Source organism: Rhinolophus hipposideros (assembly GCF_964194185.1).
Source record: "Rhinolophus hipposideros genome assembly, chromosome: 5".
Taxonomy (NCBI): Eukaryota; Metazoa; Chordata; class Mammalia; order Chiroptera; family Rhinolophidae; genus Rhinolophus; species Rhinolophus hipposideros.
The window spans coordinates 100,348,737-100,370,592 of record NC_138051.1 but is presented as its reverse complement, the minus strand read 5'-3'; the positions used below and the strand labels follow the sequence as shown (position 1 = coordinate 100,370,592).

The following is a 21,856-nucleotide window of genomic DNA, read 5'->3' as shown; positions in this document are numbered from 1 at the left end:
TTTGGTTTGTTTTTATAATGCTCCCAGGTGATTTTGACGGGCCAGTTTTGAGAATCAGTGAATTAGACCATAGGTAAAAAGCGCTGATAACATTCCCCATTTTAATGGGATAAAAATCATCTCAACAAACACAAAATTTTAAGGTTTGAGAGATTACGACAATATCAAAACCACAGAAACAAGAAGAAACGTGCTTTGAGGTTTGTGAATTTGTGAGTTGTGAATTTCAATTGTGCAAACAAAAACTTCCTTTCGGTGACTAAAGTGGTTCCTTTTTAAATTACCGGTTTCAAGTCCACCTCCTGCTGAGGGGTTATGGGCAAGGGAGGAAGTGGGTGGTCAGAGGAGGGATTTCAAAGTCTGCAAATCCTAGTGCCTTTTTATATCTTGTATGTAAACCTCACTTCCTAGAGACACTTGTCCTTTAACCCTGCTTCTTCAACCTATATACACACAGTGTTCCTTCCCTCAGTACAATAGTCTGTGCACATGGGCACAGGAAAAAGGGGTCCTAACCGAGGTCCACGTGGCCAGGGGAGGCTAGGTTACAGGAAATGCCTGGGGAGACGACAAGGCTCTACCCACCCTCTGTGGGCCCCGGTTTCTTTAGCTCTGAAAATGGAAGCTAAACTGCACAGTGGCATGGTGAGAATGGGGGTGGGGTGTGGCCGCTGGAGCACATTATCCCCCTTCCCAATGGTAGAACTGTAAGTCCTACCATTTTCAATGCTTGAATCTTGGTGTTAGTGGTAGGGGAGGTCTTCATCGAGTAAAGAAATCTGAGCTTTGAAAGTAGACTTCAAAAAAGCGATGTTTTGTAATAAACTCGTATGTTTTACATTTAATTATTCTCCACGGATTCAACAAACCTTTCAGCCCTACTGTGTGCCCAGTGCTGCTTATATAGCCATGCTTAAAACAGACAGTCTCTGCCTTCATAGAACTCAAAGTCTGGCTGATTAATCACACAAGTAGTTATGTAATTCCAACTGCCATTAAGTGCCAGAGAAAAAGGACTATGGAGGCACTTAACTGGGAAACCTGATCTGCAGAATCAAGGAACTTTCTTTTCTACTGGAACAGCGGTTATATCCATGTGTTGAGGTGAAGGAATGTTATGCTATTTTTAATAATATAAACAAGCTTATGTATCTGTAATTTCCTTTCTGAACCATTTGAAAACATCATACATTAGACCCTGTACTCATATTAAATACTCAACATGTATCTTCTAAAAGTAGGTACGTATATTCTCTTATATAACCACAGAACAGTAAATCTAACATTGAAACAATCATCGGTGTCTGTATTCCAATCTGGCCAACTGAGCCAAAATGTGCTTTATGTTTGCTGAAGAATCTTAAAGTAAATCCCAGTTATCTCATCCTTATATACATAAATATGCATATTTTAAAAATGTGGACGTATTTTTTACAGAACTACCATGCCATTATGACACCTAACAAAAATAGCAAATTCCTTGGTATGAGAAACAATGTTATGCTCATTGGATCACCTAAAATGTAGACGTCCAACAATGTCAATATCTGAAGAGGACACGGAGCACATAAATTCTGCATAAACCAGTTTGACCACTTTGGAAAATAATTGATGTCTCAGAGCTGAATGTCTACATTCCCAATGGATATCAAGAAACAGGTCAAAGAATGTTCCCAGCAGTAATAGCTGTTAACAGTAAAAAAACAAAACCAATGTCCATGAGAACAGAAAAGATAAATAAATTATGATAACAAAATAAAAATTTTAAGTTTAAAAGGATGAAGATAAGACTCATTGATATGATTAAAGGGTAGAGTAACCCTTGATTTTAATGGAGGGCTTCCACGACTGTGTAAATTTGGCTGTCTTTTTTAGTAAGTCTCACACATTTTAGCTAACTCTAGAGCACTTAAAAGAGAATAAAACTGATAAAAAATAATTTTGACACACTAAAAAACATGATTTTAATGACAGGCTTCAAGCTCTTCAATAGCCATTTATTTGTAAAAAGCTGAAAACCAAGGCCAGTGTTAGCTTCTCCTATCCTCACTCCTGCACACCTGTAGTCAAAGAACGAACAGGTGAGAGTCTGAATATTAATACACTTTTCCCAAGACCATGAGCTGTACTGTCCCTCTGGTACTCCTCCAGTGCCTGGCACACACACACCCTCTCAAATATTTACTGAGTAAATGAATGTCACCACAAGGTGAGTGGCAAAGAAGGAACTGTTAGAGAGCCCAAATGACTCAAGCTGCAGAACCAACAGCCCTAAAGCCTGTTCTTGCCAATCTCCATACTGGAGCGTCCGCACTTCCATCATTTTCTCACCCATTGGACAAATATTTATGGAACAGCCTCCACATGCCAACAGGACTGACGGAGAACTGGACGGACAGACTAAGCTCTCTGTTCATTGGTTTTTATGGAGAGAGACATACAGTCAGTATTACCAGGTCAGGTGACATTCAATAGAACGAAGGAAATGAGACAAGGCAAGCAGTGCTGGTCTCTACTTCAGAGTGTGGTCGAAGAAGGCCTCTCTGGTGGTGACACTTAGGCAATGACAGGAAGGAACTGAGCTCCGCTCCATGTGGACAGTGGGGAAAAGAATACTCCAGACAGAGGGAGAGGAAAAGGCTCTGGAGAGCAGGTTTTTGATGAGCTCAGGAGGGGTGAGCTGGGGTCAGACTATGCAGGGCCTATGGCCAACGGTCAGGTCTTGTGACCTTAATTCATGGCGTACTGGAAAGCCACTGGAATGTTCTGAATAGATACTCCTGCCGTTTACTGTATTACATCGCATTTCATACATTTACACGGAAGTCTAGACATTCACTACGTATCTACAAAACGTTCACAACACAACATAAGCCTGAAAACGTGCACTGAAGTGAAAGGCACTAACACAGAAACTTTTGTGTACGCTGCAGGTCTAAGGAGGGTTCTTATTCCAAGAAGGCTACACTTACCTTAAAATCTCTAATTTGACTTTGGCTTTTGACAGAATTTTAAATTCTATATATCTATCATGTTATATGTGTTAATTTTTTCCTTTACAGTTAATAGTCATCCAGCTTTGAAAAAATATCACCCAGCTTGACTGTCTTTGGCATAGCTAATGAGCTCCATCTTTGTCTGTTTTAACACTGAGACCAGCACTTCTCACCACTGTACCAGTTTCTCCTCATTTTTATACAATAACAAAATGCAACCAAAGACTTACGTACTGCAAAGAACTGATTATACATAATCTATAAAATATAACGCATAAAGGAGGGACACCATCTGTTTCACTGATTCCCAATAGCCAGAAGTTACCTTGCCAATTTCTATGCCCAAGACAAGTACAGCTGACTCTAGAAAATGTGCTTCTTCAGGAAACTATTGAGCGTGGCTTAACACTGGCTTCCCTTCTAGCTCCAATTCACTGCTTTAATCCCTACCTTAAAAAGAATCAAATAAAAAATCATCCTAACTTATCCTCTCTTCTCAAACTCCCTTCTAAGAATTATCCCAGGCCACAGTTTTATATTGCATCTGACTACACTTGCTTTGGTAAAATTTTTGTTTTCCTTAAAACAGTCCAGTGAACCACATTGGAAATAAGGTCTGGCCTAACTCTACATAACATTTCAAAACAAACCAGATTATCTAGTAAAAAACCTTTTGAGATTTCTTGTTACTAACATTTCCTGTTACATGTCCACTTTCAACTGCTTCTGCACGCACCTGAGGACCTCCCCCTGGGGTGGGTCCACGAATAAGCAGGCATAGGAATGGGAGGGGGGCGTCCAGAGTAAGGACATGGTCCTGCAGCCAGTGCAGCAGCACCCCCACAGAGAGAAGTCTCCCCTAAAGCCATTAGGTGGGGGCAACCGAGATGGGTATCTCGGGTCCAGACCATGTAGGGTGAGGAGGGCGACCCTGAGGGAGGGCAGCCTAGAATGGGGTGGGGTGGGTGCCCATAGGTGGGAGAGAAGAGCATCCATGCAGGAGGGCAGCTGCACACACCCCACAGGGACCAAGGAGCTGAACCCACAGAAATGAAGCCACATCACAGAAAGAGAATGCCTCGCAGGCATCTTCAATAGAAACGTGTGGAGTAAATGACGCACCTAGATTCTAACAGTATCCTGCTTTAAAGGCATATAAGGGCCACTTGGACCGCTACCCACCAACCCCCGCCCCGACCCCTACTCCTGTGATCTCTGTCCCTCTGAGCACGTTCCAACACTCCCACCACTGCCACCCTGAATGTCCACCCAGCCGCCCTTCACTGCACTGGCCTAGGAAGGCCTCTCTCACAGCCGGCCCTCCGTGCACAGCCTCCAGTCTCGGGCCTCCTCTAAACCACAGGCTGCCGTCAGGAGCTTTCTAATGCCAATTATTTTGCTTCTAGCTAAAAAGCCTTCCAAATTCCTCATCCCTTTAAGAAGTCGGCCTGCCTTTCCAGCTTCTTGGCTTCTCACCTCCTCAAGGACAACACATTTCACAGCCAGGCAAGTCTCCAAAAGAAAGCACCACACTGCCTCCCACACCTTCACACCTGTACGAACGCCAGTGCTCGCCTTTCTTCTGTCTCGATGTACCTGAGCCCTCTGTCCAGCCAGCAAACTGATTTTATTCATTCTTCAACATTTTACTCAAATATCAACTGTTCCCAATGTCTCCCTTGTTTCCAACCCAGAAAATGGAGCACTTTCGCGGGGCACACAGGGGGTGCTTGATTAAAACAATAGAAGAATCAACTGTCCTCTTCTCCAATTAGTGAACATTTTTTCATTTATCTCACTGTCTGCCCTACGTCCAAATTCCACATGAGTCAACCTTCGCTAATTCCTTTCTTTGTCTCCGAAATCTCATGTCATTGTTTCAGCAAGTACTTTTCCACAATCTTTGATATACTATTTCCATCCTATTGTTCTCATCTATCTCCTGGAAATTATTTACATTTCCTCTACATGAACTGTCTCTCCAAGGCACATTTTCTAGGCATACCCCCAAGGCTGTAATTCTCGTTAACCAAAGTTTTACTTAGACACAGCCCAAAGCACAGCTCGTGTGTCATCAGTAATGATTTAAGTAGTTAATTCTAGTTTATTAAATGAAGCAGTATGTGAAGGCAGGTATGTGTGAATAATGCCCCTGCAGACCAGAGACCTAGCCCAAACCTGGCCACTAACGAGCCGGGGCACGTTAAGCATTTGTCGTCACTTCTCTAGATCTGTTTTTCGCATCCGAGAAGCAAGTGCTGGACTAGAGAAAATACACATAAATGATTTGTTTACACGTTGAGTTCCCCTCTTTCTCCATCAGAATATAAGCTTCCTGAAACCTTCACTTCTGGTAACACTATCAGGCTCACTAAGCTGCTCAATAAAAATCTGAATGAAACCAATTCTCACTAAATAAACTCAATATAACTCTAATTGAGATACTTTTGGAGAGAACTTGATACCATGAGTCTAAGATCAGAAGAATAAATACATGAGCCAGGAACACTGAGAAAAAGAAAATGGTACCAAATCAGGAATCAACAGATAATTCAATGTAACAAAATCAAAAGTCCAGATGTAGACTAAAGAACGTATGAGTTTAATATAAATGAAGAGAAGAATTCAGTGTTCAGATAGAACAATGATGTACGCTAACTAGGACGGGAGGGGAGGAGGGGGAAGACAGAAGAAACAGCATGTATGTCTGTAACGTTCAGGGGGAGGGGCTTTTACGGCATGACAGTATACTAGAAGCCACAAATAAGATTCACAAATTTAACTAAATATAATTGTTAAAAAACAAACAAAATAATAAAGTGAGGTTGACTGCTACTTATAGAAGAAACAAAAAGTCAAAATACAAAGATGCTCAACCTCAGTAATAATTAATGAAAATCCTTTCCTATCAGTTCAGCAGAGGTTAAAACAGTTAATACGCCCATACAATGAGACACTACCTCACACCCATTATCAGGGCTACTATAAACAACAAAACAAAACAGAATATAACAAGTGTTGACAGGCTGTGGAGACACCGGAACCCTTCTGTACTGTTAGTAGGAACGCAAAATGGTGCAGCTGCTGTGGAAAAACAGCATGTTCCCTCAAAAAACGAAGACACAGAATTACCAAATCCAGCACTTCTACTTCTGGGTCTATGCCTAGAAGAATTGAAAGCAGGGTCTTGAAGAAATATTTGCACACCCATGTTCATTGCAGCATTATCCACAACAGCCAAAATGTGGAAACAATCCAAGTGTCCACTGACAGGTGAATGATAAACAAAATGTCGTATATCTATGATGGAATATTATTTAGCCATAAAAATGAAGGAAATTCTGACATGTTACAATGTGGATGAACCTTGAGGGCATTACTCTAAGTGAAATAAGCCACTCACAAAAAAACAAATTCTGTATGAGTCAACTTACATGAAGTACCTAGAATAGTCAAATTCGTTGAGTCAAAAAAGTAGAATGGTGGTTGCCAGGCACTGGGGGAAGGGAAAATGTAGAGTTGTTTAATGGGGACAGAGTTTTCAGTTTTGCACGATGCAAAGTTCTGGAAGCTGGCTGCACAACAATGTGAATGTGCTTAGTAACACGAACTCACTGTACACTTAAAGATGGTGAAGGGGGACCGTTGTTTGTCTTTTCAAGAACGTCATACAATGGAATCACGTGGTACGGAAGCCGTTGGGACGGCTGCGTCCGCCCGGCTTGGTGACGTGGAGATTCATCCCAGTCGTACACATCAATAGTCCATTCCGTTTTGCTGCTCGGTAGTGCTCTACGGTACTGATACACTGTACAACTGACGTCTTGGCCCGTCTGTTGAAGGCTATTTGTATTGATTCCACTTTTTGGCTGTTATAAATAAAGCTGCTATAAACATTTATGCAGAAAAAAATAGTCAGGATGGTAAATTTTATGTTGTGTGTATTTTACCACATTTAAAAATAATTTTTAAAATTTTTTTTTGAAAGGAAAAAGTATATTTTGAAATATACTTTTTCCTTTATATTTTGAAAGGAAAAAGTTGATATACGCAGTGCTAAGGAGGTCTTGGAAGATAGGCACACTCATATCCCCTCAGGTGAAACATGGGGGAAATCGATACAATTTAAAATGTATGCGCCATTTGATCTGTCAACCGACTTCAATGCCGTTCTCCGCAACACTGTTTAGAAATACTTCAACTATGAAATGCCCACATTAGATGACCATTAGAAAAAATAAGGTACTTATAGAAACTAACATACACCCAGAAAATTAACATAATAGTGGTTAACTTGAGAGACATAGGATACTTTTCACTATTTTACTTTATTTAGTGAGTATATATTACTTTTCAGTTTAAAAGAAGTTACACACCTATTAGAGTGGCCAAAATCCAGAACATGGACACCACCAACGCTGGTGAGGACGTGGAGCAACAGGAACTCTCATTCATCGCTGGGAGGAATGCAAAATGGCGTCGCCACTTCAGAAGATTGTTGGGCAATTTCTTACAGAACTAAATGGCACTCTTACCATACGATCCAGCAATCCTGCTCTTTGGCATTTATCCAAAGGAGTTAAAAACGTATGTCCACAAAACTTATGTCTACATAAAAAAACCTGCACACAGATAGTAATTTATTCATAATTGCCAACATGTGGAAGCCACCAAGATGCCCTTCAGCTGGCGAAAAAAAAAAAAACTGTGGTCCATCCAGACAGTGGAATATTATTCAGCACTAAAAAGAAAATGAGCCATCAAGCCATGAAAGACACGAGGAACCTAAAATGTAGATTATTACTAAGTGAAAGAAGTCAGCCTGAAAAAGGCTATATACACACTGTATGATTCCAATTCTGTGATATTCTGGAAACGGCAAAATTACATCTCCATAAGAAGATCACCGGTTGCCAGGGGTTACGGGGGTGGGAAGGGATGCACAGACAGAGCACAGAGCAGGCAGTAAGATACACAACGGTGGGTCCACGTCGTTACACATCTGTCAAAACCCATACAATTTATGGCACGAGTCAACAATAACTTTGGCTAATGTCAACCATGTCTTTTGGGTGTTAGTGCTGGATAAAGGCAGGGGCCCTGACTGTCACTCTGAGGGAAGTCCGCAGAGGGGGAGGTTGTCTGTGGGGGGGAGAGGTACGAGGTGTGATAAAAAAACATGCTGAATGTTTAAATTTTTAAAAATGTGGTACAGTAAAAGACACATTACCATTAATCCCCCTTAAAATACTCCCCCTCGCTTCAACCACACGTATCCCATCATTCCTGCCACTCTCTGAAGCAGCTCTGGAAGTCCTCTTTTGCAGGTGTCTTTAGTTGCGCTGTCGTGGCTGCCTCGATGTCCTGAATCGATTCAAAACGTTTACCTTTCATGCTCATGTGGACTTTGGGGAAGAGCCAGAAGTCACACGGTGCCAGATCTGGTGAATAAGTGTGCTCAAAGCGAGGGGGGAGTATTTTGAGGGGGATTAATGGCAATGTGTCTTTTACTGTAATAATGTTTTTTATTTAAATATTCACTGCATTGCTTGATCAGACCTCATATGTGGGAAATCTCTACTTTCTGCTCAACTTGACTGTGAACCACAAACTGCTCTAAAAAATTAACTCTATTTTTTAAAATAAATAAATAAAATGAAATAATATATTTGCCCCTTGACCTAGGAACTAGAGATTTATCCTAAAGATATAAGAACACTCACCATAGAGTTTAAAAAGAAAGAACTGAAAGATTTCAAATATGCACCAACAGGGAATTTTGTTTTTAAAAAAATAAAAGACTAAATAATGATACACTCATACTGGTTAAAAACTAGCTAATTGTAAATTGTATATTTTACAAAATTATATTTTACAATTTGTAAATTTTGAAGTTCACAAATTGTAAATTGTAATTGTACTGAGTTAGAAAACAGTCCCACATATACTGATAAGAGCAAATTGCTGAACAGCTCATATTTTGTGGTAAAAAAGTTTTAATATTTATTAATATATATAAATATTTTAAAAAGCATATATATTGTAAATAGTGAATATAAGAGGGCTTTAACTGTCTACATTATACATTCTGTATTGTTGGAAATTACTACAACAGCATTCATTTTTACAACCACAAAATAATGTTGTAAACTTGCAGAAACCCTAAGAGGCGGAGCTATAAACAGCTACTTAAGAAAAACCAACACAGGAAAAGCCACGGACCTACAGACATTCCTACACGTGGGGGAGATACATCTGCTAGGAATCCATACATGTTCCAAATCTCCTCTTTCTACATAAAGTCAGAACCAATGTTGGGCAACCAACACTTTCACAGGCTTTCAAAATAAAAGAAAGTCAAGCGGAAAATACTTCTTTTTTGCCTACATGCTGGGAGAAATGACAGAAGGCAAAGAGAACAAATTGTGCATGCTTGTTTGTATTAACCCTATAATTACATTTTAAGGCCTGTGATTAGACTACTAGTCAAGGGGTATGATTCCCAGCACTGCACAAATTGGTGCCTACTGAGAGGAACGACATTAACGCTTGAGTAGGTTAGCAAATTCCTGTCAATCCACAATTCCATTCCTAGGGACGCGGCCTAAGAAAACACTAAAGAAAAAACAACAAAAAACAAAACAAAAAAAGACGACAAAGCTCTATGGTTCAGTTCTTCACAACAGCCTTCTTTCAAAAAAGCAACAAATTAGAAACAACTTAAACTTTCAATACAAGAATGGTTCAACACACTGATATATCCATATGACAGAATATTGTACGGTTATGTTGTACGGTTATTTAAAATGTGTACAAGGGGTTTTAACAATGTGGGAAATGCTTAGGTCAAAGTTCAGGAGGACAATACACACACAGCCTTTTTGTTATAATATTGATGAGGAAAAAGAAAAAAACTGATTCCAGGCCAGGGCCCCTGTCTGTGGAGTGTGCATGTCTCCCCAGGTCTGCGTGGGTTTTTGCCGGGACTCTGGTTTCCTCCCACATCACGAGATGTGCCCGTGAGTGAATGGCGTGTCTACACTGTCCCAGTGTGAGTGGGTGGGGGTGTGAATGGCCCTGTGATGGAAGGGTGTCCTGTCCAGGGTGGTCCCGCCTTGTGCCCTGAGCTGCCAGCCACTGGCTGCAGCCGACTGTGACCCTGACCTGGAATAAGCTTATACTTACTTGTTTTTATTGATCTGGCTTAAGTGTCTGTATAGCTCACATTTATTTCAATGTTGAGTATTAGAAATGTTTTGGGGCTTCATTTAGAATTTAGTGGTTTTGTGACCATACGAACTCAACTTTTGTTTATATCAATTAGCCTAGGATACAACCGGTTTTGTTATAACATTGTCATTTGGCTTCAAGTCACAGTTTCCAAGAACCTGTCGACGTTAAGTGAGGACTTACTGTACACACCCTCATATACAGAAATACCATTATCTCATGTACGTAAATATGCACACGGGGGGATAAAAGGAGTGGAAAAACATCGCAGAATGTTTACATTTTCTCTGGATAATGGAATAATGAGTGAACTGTTTCTTTATGCTTTTCTGTATCTTCTGAACTTTCAACAATATATAAATGATACTTTTAGATTAGTTTTTAAAGTTTAAAGTTTTAACCAATATGGGCGGGGCTTACATTAGAAGTGCAAATTTATTTTAGGCACTACCATTGTTTAGGAGCCTATTAACTTTTCACATTCTGCTCTTTACTGTGAGGTCTAGCAAAAATAATATAACATTGAAATTAAATTCTGACTCCAAAGATGTAAACAGGTAATACAACAGCAGGAGGCACTAATACAATCTTGAACTGTAATAACAGGATAGTGGCTAAAATAAAGAAGTGACTGAAATTTAATGAATTCAATCTGAGAGATGCGTTTAGAGCACAAACCAAGGGGAAGAATCAGCAAGCCCATGGAATGCCATCTATAAAATGGCGACAAAAACTTCCTCTAGGGTTACTGTGAAGACTAAATGATATAGAAACACAAAGTATTTTAGTACAGTGCTTGGCATAAAAGTCTCAACAAATGCTCACTATTCTGAATATTCAGTCCTGGGCACCATAATTTAAGATAAGCATTGTGACCAACTGGAATACATCCAGAAGAACAGAGATGAAAAGAGACAGCAAAATCAAACCATCTAAAAACACTTGAGGACTTCCGGTCAAGATAGCGGAGAAGGTAAACGCTCATGATTACAACTAAACTACAGAACCATCACTGAGAATTGCCCGAAGTCTAGCTGAACAGAAGTCCTATAACCAAGGACATACAGAAGAAGCCATGTTGAGACTGGTAGGAGGAGGAGACATGGAACAGGCTGGTTCTACACCCACGTGAGGCAATTGAAAATTGGGAGGACTATCTCAGATGCAGAGATCTCCCTTAGGGGAGCAAGGGGTCCCAACCCCATACCAGGCACCCTGGCCCAGGGTTCCAATGCCGGAAGAGAAGTCCCCATAATTCTGCCTGTGAAAACCAGGAGAAAGCGGAGATTGTGGCTGAGTGAGACGGAGGGTGGCTGGAGTCCCAGGCAATCCTCTTAAAGGGACTTCATACGAATGTACTTGCGATGGACTCACTTGCTCTGAGCTCCAGCACTGGGGCAGCACAGTGGCTTTCTCCAAGACGGAAGTGCTGGCAGAGACCACTGTTCCTTTGTTGAGCCTTCCCCACACCCAGCCTGCAGAAACAGGCGGGTGTTATATATATGAGTCTCCATCAACTTAGCCAACACCATTAGTTCCACCCTGGTGATTCCCTGAGACCCTGCCCCACCCAACTTGTAGGCCTACCACTTCCAGTGCCTTTTCTGTACAAATGGCCTGCCTTTGCTCATGCTGTGGACTTTCCTAAAATCTCTCAAAGATTCATAAACCCCAAACAAGCAGCATTTGGCCTCGGGTGCCCTGTACCTCTTGCTGAGCAGCCCTAAGCCCAACACTAGTGGCAACCGGCCTTGGTTCACAGCTTAGCCTCTCCCAGGCACCTCCAAGCCCAGCACATGTGGCAACCATCTGCAGATCACTTTGTAGCTCATACCAAGGGGCTCTGGCTGACCTTGGCCTGCACCAGAGCTCTTCCCAAGAGGCCCCAGAACCAACAAACCCAGTGGCCAGCTTTAGACCACACCAGAGTACCACCTAACCAACTCCACAAATGACACACCCAAAGGGCAGATTCAGCAGGCACCAGAGCCCCAGTAAAGTGAGTCCGTAGGATCAGCTCCTGCACAAAAGCTTCTCCACTGTAGTCACGGCCAGTCCTCACAACCAATCAGCCTGTGGGTCAATCTCTCCCACTGACGTGCCAACAGCAATCAAGGCTCAACTGCTACAGGAGGACACACACAGCCCACACGAGGGACATACCTGGAGCACCCGGCTCAGGTGACGAGACTGTGACACTGGGTCCCACAGGACACCTACTACATAAGGCCACTCTACCAGCACTGGGAGACTTTGCAGTTCTATCCAATACATAGTAACAACCACAGGGAGGCAGCCAAAATGAGGAGACAAGGAAACGTGCCCCAGATGAAAGATCAGAACAAAGTTCCAGATAAAGAACTAAGCAAAATGGAGACAAGCAATCTACCTGACACAGAGTTCCAAACACTGGTTATAAGGATGCTCAGTGATCTCAATGAGAACTTCAACAAAGAGACAGGAAACATAAAAATGGAGATAAAAAACATAAAAAGGAATCAGCCAGAAATGAAGACTACAATAATTGAAATGAAGAATACACTACAGGGAATCAACAGATTAGATGAAACAGAGGACCAAATCAGCAATTTGGAGGCTAAGCTAGCACAAAACAGGCCTCTGGGACAACATCAAGCATACCAACATTCTCATCATCGGGCTACCAGAAAGAGAAGAAAAAGAGCTAGGAACTGAAAACCTATTTGAAGAAATAATGACAGAAGACTTCCCTAACCTGGCAAAAGAAACAGACACAAGCCCAGGAAGTGCAGAGTCCCAAAGAGCATGAACCCAAACAGGCCCACATAAAACATATCATAACTAAAATGCCAAAGGTTAAAGACAAAGAGAGGATCTTAAAAGCAGCAAGAGAAAAGCAGTTAGCAACCAAGATTAAACTACTCAGCAAAGCTAACATTTAGAATCAAAGGACAGATAAAAGAACTTCCCAGACAAGAAAAAGCTAAAGGAGTTCATCACCACCAAACCAGTATTACATGAAATTAATGGGACTTCTTTAGGGAGAAAAAAAGGTTTAAAAAATATGAATAAAATGGCAATAACTACATAACTATCAACAATTACTTTAAAGGTGAATGGATTAAATGCTCCAATTAAAAGACACAGGGTGGCTGAATGGATAAGACCCTTTCATATGCTGCCTGCAAGAGATTCATTTCAGATCAAAAGACACACACAGGCTGAAAGTAAAGAGATGGGGAAAAGATATTTCATGAAAATAGAAATGAAAAATAAAGCTGGGTAGTAATAGACAAAATAGGCTGTAAAACAAAGGCTATAACAAGAGACAAAGAAGGACCCAGTAATCCCACTTCTAGGTATTTATTCAAAGAAACCCAAAATGCTACTTCGAGGGGATGTGTGCAACCGTATGCTCATTGCAGCATTGTTTACAATGGCCAAGATGTGGAGGCAGCCTGGGTGTCCATCAGGATGAATGGATAAAGAGGAGGTGGTACATATATATTATGAAATGTTGCTCAGCCATAAAAAATGAAATCTTGACATCTCCAACAACATGGATGGACTTAGAGGCTATTATGCTGAGTGGAACAAGTCAGACAGAGAAGGACAAATACCATATGATCTCACTTACATGTGGAATCTAAAGAACAAAATAAATGAACAAACAAGACAGAAAAAAACTCATTGATACAGAAAACATTTTGATGGCTGCCAGATGGATAGATATTTGGGTTATGGGTGAAAAAGGGGAAAGGATTAAGAAGTACAAATTGGTTGTTACACAGTAGTCATGGGGATATAAAGTACCGCACAGGGAATATAGTCAATAATATGGTAATACCTATGTGTGGTGCCAGGTGGGTACTAGATTTATTAGGGCGATCACTTCGTAAGTTATGTAAATGTCTAATCACTATATTGGACACCCGAAACTAATATTGTATGTCAACTGTAATTGAAAAATAAAAAATAATTTAAAAAACACTTGAAACAACGAGACCAATGTAATTTGGACAGGGATGGTAGGGGAGGTAGGATAACTGAACATCCAAAAGCTTCACATGGAAACAGACTTACTTACCAGAGCTCAGGAAAATACAGCTCTAAAAATTACAGGCAGGCAGATTTTCAGCTCTCTGTTAGAAAGAACAACATGTTCCAAAGGGAACAGACTGCTTTTGTAAGTCACTCAAGTGCTCAAAGCGGGGACCAGAAACTACTTTAGAGGTCCTCCCAGCGCAGTCAAGGCATCAGAAACGCTGACACACTTCCTGCTGCTGCTGTCCTGTTCTCCACCACAACTCATCAAGCAGCAGCCTGGTGCAGGCAGAGGTAAGGCACTCTTCAAGTCAGGTTATACTGAGACAGCTTTATCTTGTTAGATTTAGCATTGCTCAGAGGAGCTGAATTTCCCTTGTTCCACCGAGGGTACTGCACCCAAAAAGAGATCCAATCGGCCCAAATTAAACACGTTTCTTTACTGTATGAGTCCTCTGCATCTTAAAATGCTAATTCGGATATTGGATATACAAGATGAGGATATTTAACATACACCATCTCTCACACGTATTTGGCAGTGGAAATCTGTTAACACCTACTATAAGACTGCAAATCACCATTTGGGAAATCCTGATCAAAGCCTCAGCATTCCAGCCTTCACTCACCATTGAACAGTTTCCTGAGGAACATTTTCCACTGATGGCTTTGTCTGAGCCCTGCCGCATTTTAGAACATTAATTGTGAACTTGCTTTTCTTGTCAAAGACCTCACTAACAATCTGACATCCTTTTCTCCAGAAAAACACCACATATACCAAAAACATCTGCCATGTGATTTCCAAGCGCACAAATCCCCATTAATTCCACTCATAGACCCGACTGAAAAATTCTCAAAAAGGGGATTTAGTTTTTCTTCTCTTTCAAGTTATGAAGAAAATAGAATCTCTGAAAATGGCAAAGACTATATTAATTTATCAGATAAAGTTATTCTTTCACGGTATCATTTGAGCAGAGGGGACAAAAAAGCTGAAAAAGCAAACTGAAAATACAATGAATATTAGTAATAACTATAGGACCCCTACCACCACCCAAAAAAAATCCAAGGTAGCTCAGAATATTCATCCTAATAAAATTTGAAACACATGAAACAGATAGCCGATTCCAAAGTTTACTTTTAGTTAGACTGAAGGTCTTGTATCAGAATGCCATTCCAAGAACACGTATCTGCCCGCTGTAATCCTTCGAATCAGAAAGCTGTTCAATTCTTCATCTTTATAAATCTATAAATTCCTAGCTGAGGAAGTTATACACTGCATCACAATTTTTTTTCCCACTCTGAGCCCTTCTTCTTAGTTACTTCAGCATTAGCTTGTACAGCATTTTGAAAAAATAGACTATGAAACCATAGGTTACAATCTTTAAATCATTATGACAAGCCACAGTAAAGAAATACATACTTTCAAACTCTTGAAATTATTTACTTAAAAAATGTAACATAAAGGTAACATATGTAGGGACTTTTAGCTAAAAGCTTATTTAAAGCTATGCATTTAATAAGAAGGTGGAAAATAAAGGTGCTCTAAAACTTACGTTTTGCTTCTGACAGATTCTGATTAGGTGACCAGACCAGCATGCCCAGATTGTCTCGTTCTTGACTGCGTCTTGCTAATTTGGCTTGATAGACATAAAAAAAAAAAAAAAAAAAAAAAAAATTCTTATTATAATTTAACCAACAGAAGAAGTAATGATTAACAAGACCACTCCGGTCTTTTAAACCTCAGAACATGACGACATCACCTTTCCTTTACTGAAATCTGCACCAGTGGAACCTGCACACTTACCCTCACAGGGTGAGGGTGAAGGTAGAGGAGGCTCTGAAGTCTGGGGATACATTTCTACTTCTAAGTCTTTTCCTACTTTACTATTACTTATTTAACAAACAGGTATGTATGAGGTTAAGTACAATTATTATTCCTGTTTGTTAGGTAAATAAACTAAACAGGTCATTCAGCTAGAAGGAGGCAGTCAGGACTGAACTCAGACAGAATGGCTCCAGTGCCCAAGGGTTTAAGCAATATTCACTATGATGCCCTGCTTTCAGATATGGGACATCCAAACAGGAAGCCACATGTGGCACATTCCTCAAAGATTCTTTTAAAATATGAATCCTTCAAGTGTGCTTTGAATACGTTACCCTTCTCCACCAGAGTAACTTTTCAGTGACTCAAGAAGAATCCAAAGATTCGGCTGGCCCGGTGGCTCAGGTGGTTGGAGCGCCGTGCTCCTAACACAGAGGTCGCTGGTTCAATTCCCACATGGGCCAGTGAGCTACGCCCTCTACAGCTAAGATTGTGAGCTACGGCTCTCCCTGGAGCTGGGCTGGGTTGCCATGAGCAGCTGGAGGTTGGTGTGAGCTGCCTCAGGCTGCTGAGTGCTGCCAGGAGCAGCCAGCAGCCAGCGTGAGAGGCCGGCACCCAGCCGACTGGTGACTGACGGCCTCAGCCAGGGGGAGCGCAAGGCTCATAATACCACCATGGGCCAGGGAGCTGTGTCCTACACGACTAGACTGAGAAACAACGGCTTGAAACAGAGTAGGGGGAGGCAGAAGAAAGGGGGGGAAAATCAAGTAACAGCCACTCTAAGAACGGGCTGTCATGCTTTGGCTGTTATCTGTAATGCTCCCCTGCTTAATGCAAATCTGGGTGGTAGGTAGGCAAATACTATTTTTCTGTAGTTTTATGTGTAGAATTTAAAAACACTTGTTTAAAATGAATAAAGATGAAGAAAAAGAATTAAATAGAAAGCCTTCACTGTGTTATCTGATGTTTCCTAATAAAGTATTTGTGTTCCAATTTAAAATAATCTTGTCCCACGCTCAGGGAAACACTCTTCAAGTGTATTTTTTGTTCTGCCCTAAAACCTGGAATTAATTATTCCTCATTCTGTAATACATATTGTGTCTGCCAACTGTTTGGGACTAAAGCAACAATTTACACTTACATTTTTATGTTCCCACTGGCAGTATACGAGGATTCCAATTTCTCCACATCTTTTCCAACATTTGTTATTATCTGACTTTTTGATTCTAGCCAGTGGGTGTGAAGTGGTGTCTCGCTGTGGTTTTGATTTGCATTTCTCTGATGACTAAGGATGTTGAGCATATTTGATATGCTTATTGGCCATTTTTATATGTTCCCTGGAGAAATATCTATTCAGATCCTTTGCCCACTTGTGGATTGGATTATTTGACTAGAAGGAGAATGTAAAATGGTGTGGCCACTTTGGAAAAACAGTCTAGCAGTTCTTCAAAAGGTTAAATGTAGAATTACCATATAACCCAGCAATTTCATTTCTGGGTGTGCAGCCCTGAGAAATGAAAACCTATGTCCACATAAAAACTTGTACGCAAATGTTTGCCACAGCATTATTCATAACAGCCAAAAGGTGGAAACAAGCCACATGTCCACCAGCTGATGAATATATAGTATATGTAGTAGATCCATATGATGGAATATTTTACTGCCATAAAAAGGAACTTAGTACCAATCAACGCTCGGAATGAATGAAACCTGAAAACATTATGCTAAGTGAAACAGCCACACAAAAACATACTGTATTATTCCATTTATATGAAATGTCCAGAATAGGCAACTCTATAGACACAGAAAGTAGATTAGTGGTTGCCAGAGTGTGAGTGGAGTGCTTGGGAAAAACGGGGAGTGACTGCTAATGGGTATAGCGTTTCTTTACGGGATGATGAGAATGGCCTGAAATTGATTGTAGTGATAGGTGCACAAATCTGTGAATATACTAAAATCCATTGAATTGTACATTTTAAACAAGTGAATTGTATGTTTTGTGAATTATATTTCAATAAAGCTGTTATAAAAAGCAAGTGAGAATACTTGGTTTAATTGTTTTTAGCCGATGTATTTCTTCATGAATAAATGAATTAAAAAGCAAACATATCAAACTGTAGGTAAGACAAACCACGCTGTAAATTTAAATAGTGGACAATTCCTAGGAAAGAAGTGGTGAACTGGGCTGCGAAGAAAAATGGAAGTTGTGATTTTGCGCTTCATATTTCCTTATTGTTTGGATTTTTATCCTAAGAATACATTCAAATAGTACTTATTTTTCTTTTTAAAAAATATTAAGGAAATTCATTTAAAACTTTAAGAATCATTTCATAATAATTTTCTCTCTTATGTTGCTCTTTTCCTGAAAACAGGAATACTGTACAAATTACTTACAAAAGGTAAACTAAATATATCTTCAGAGTTCTGACAGGGACATCCATTATGATGGCAGTAAAGAAAGCAAAATCATACACAGTTTTAGTAAATTAATTTTACTAAAATTTTAGTGAGGCACTAAATAGTGAGGCCCGTTATCACAAATATAGGGCACAAAACACTTGGGCAACAAATAAGCAACTTTAAAAACCTGTAACTATAAAGCAAGACTATCTTCTTTGTGCTCTCCTTGGCCAAACAGAAGGAAAAAAAGAGCTAACTTTCCTGCAGGATTAGGCTCTCAGATTGCCACAGAAAGATCAACCAACATGGGCTCACATTCAAAAGATGGCAAGCACTCCAACAAAACACTGTCAGTGAGTTTGTAGATACCAGACTTTGGATGTTGTAATTAACAAATACAGAAGTATAAACACGTATGAAATGTTTAAGAAAATTGAAGTTGGAATCACAAAAATGAGTAAGCAAACAAAACATCATCAAAAATTACCAGGGAGGTTTGAAAAAGAACCAGCCAGTACTTTAAAAATAGAAACCTATAATTGTCCAAACAAAAAACTCAATGGATGAATTAAGCAGCAGGATAGCTTAGTTGAAGAGTTGTAAGTCTAAAACATTATTCACAACGCAGTTAAGACAAAAAATATAAAAGATAGGTTAAGAATTATGGAGGATGGAAAAAGTAAGATCAACATGTCTAATCAGGGTCCCAGAGAAAGAATACAGATTTGAGGAGGCAATATTTGATGCCATAAAACCTAATAACTTTATGGATATGATGAAATACATAAATCCACAGACACAGGAAGTATATTCACTGAGCAGATGACTAAAAAGAAAACCACACGCAGGTTCATTACAGTAAAATTGAAGAATGGCAGCGACAAAAAGTGATGTCTTAATAACAGTGAGATAATTTCTTATAAAGTTGGGCTTAAAACTATCTTATTACCCAGCAATTCAACCCCTTATATTTTATTTACTCAAGAAAAATGAAACGTTTATCCACAAAAATAATGTTAACAGTGGTCTTATTCATAAGAGCTAAAAACTAGAAACAATCCAAGGGTCCATCAACAGGAGAATGAAGTAATAAATAGAGGCATATTTAACAAAGGAATGCTACACAGAAATAAAAAGGAACAAATTGCTGATATAAGCAACAACATGGATTACTCTCAAAAACAAAAAAAGAGGAGGGAAAATCCCAGATACTAAAGAGTACATACTACATGATTCTATTAACATGAAATCCAAGAACAGTGAAACCTATTATGTGGCTCATGTGGGTGGGAGAGAAGGGGTGCTAACTGGAAAGGGGTATGAAAGAACTATCTGAGGGGATAGAAATGTTCTTTACCTTGAGGTGGCAGCTGCATAGGTAGATACAACTGTCAAACCTCACTCAACCCTTAAGATCTGTGCATTTTATTACATGTCAATTATAGCTTCAAAAAAGACCTTTACTGTAAAGGTTGGTGTAAATTTTAAAAGCCGGGAGAAAAAGACAAATCACCTACAAATAAATGACAGACTGACAGCAAAATTCCCAATAGCAATAGAAGCCAGATATAGTGGAATAATATCTTTAAAGTGCTGAGAGGAAATCTCAGAATGTAGCCTACCAAATGGTACATTCACTGCCTAACCACAATGCAATTAAAAGCTAAATCATAAATCTCTATACATTCAGAAATGACAAAATATTCTTCAATTATCCTGGGTCAAGGAACACGGGCAAAATGACAATGTTTTCACAATAACAAAAACTTTGGGTGATTTTACCTACTCTAAAGAATATGCTCAGGGACAAAATAAATCCTGAAAGGAAGGTTGATATGCAAAAAAGAAATCGCAGGTAATCAAGATTTTGTAAATGCTGCCTGTAAAAAATAAAAATATGTCCAATTGAAGGAGTTTTGAAAAAGAACAGAACTAAAACTCTGGACAATAACATGTAACTCAGGGATAGTAGATCATAGCTAAACTGTTCTAAAGTTTAAAGATTAACTTTAGATGTTAAATTAGGTGTGTATAGCTAAATTTCAAAAATAGCTACTAAAAAGTACATATAAACTTCCAAACCAGTAGAAGGCAGAATAATGAAAGACTCTTTAACAAACAAAACCACAACAAAAAAACTTAAGAGTGGAATAAAAGAAAGTAAAATGACAAGACAATTGTAATTTTATACGGTCATAACAAAGAAGTCTCAAAATAAACAAAGCAAAAATTGATGGAAAAATGGGATGTTGACAAAAACATCACCATACCGAGATTAATACATCTGTTGACAGTCCAAACAAAAACTAAAAGATCTAAACACAAACAAGTTTTATTTACTGGACATACTTTTTTGAAGGCTGTATCAATAAGAGTATGAACATTCTTCTCAAACTTACAAAATATTTACAAAAACTGACCATGTACAAGGCCATAAAGCACTTCTAAACACATTCCAAAGAATAGGAAGCATATACAAAGGGTGCCAACAAAATGTATACACATTTTAAGAAAGGAAAACTATACTAAAATTGTCATACTCAATATATACCGATAACAAAAGATGAATACAAGTCACGTTGACTTCTGCAATTACAAGAGGTGCTCAAAGTGGTTTCCATCAGCATCCAGACACTTCTGATTGCGGCGAACTACTGCTTGAGCAACGTTGACCAAAGTGTCCACTTGTATACATTTTTTTGGCACCTTCGGTACATTACACTGTCTAACCACAATGAAATTAAAAGCTAAATCATAAATCTCCATACATTCAGAAATGATAAAATATTCTTCAATTATCCTGCGTCAAGGAAGAAATCCTGACAAAAGTTAAAATTACGTAAAATTGAAAGACTACAAACTTATGAGAAACAATGGAAGAGGTTATGCTTACCAAAAAATTATAGCTGTAAATGCTTAAAATAAACTATAGTGGCTAAAAATTACTCTGCTAAGCATCCAACAAAAGAACATGGAAAGAACAACAGAATAAATCCAAGGAAAGAAGGAAGGTACACAGAGCAGAAATTAATTAACCAAACGGAACACTGATTAATAACAAAGCCAAAGCTGGTCTCTCGAAAAACCTAATAGACTAATCTTTGCAGAATTTGATAAAGAAAAATAAGAGAAGGTACAAATAATTTTAGGAATCAGAAAAGTGGATACAATTCCAGATCTATTAGAAAATTAAAGATTACATATTATAAACATTATGCCAAAATTTAAGAATTTAAGCAAAAGGATTGTTTTTGTACGGTTATATATGCATTCTACTCTTTTCTCTTAGAGTGGTGGTCATACTAGGAGCAACGTTTAAAAAGGCCCAGCCCAAACTCTTCATATGTACTAACCCATCTAATCCTTACACACACACAGACTGAGACAA

General features: G+C 39.3%; 1 protein-coding gene across 1 annotated transcript in view; it reads right to left on the bottom strand.

The window, feature by feature from the left end:
- RCOR1 (REST corepressor 1) overlaps positions 1-21,856 on the bottom strand; it is a 121,146-nt gene that overhangs the window by 29,332 nt on the left and 69,958 nt on the right. Inside the window, exon 3 of the mRNA XM_081049181.1 lies at positions 15,800-15,883. Coding sequence (XP_080905307.1) covers positions 15,800-15,883 — 84 coding nt within the window. The remainder of the gene's footprint in view (positions 1-15,799; positions 15,884-21,856) is intronic.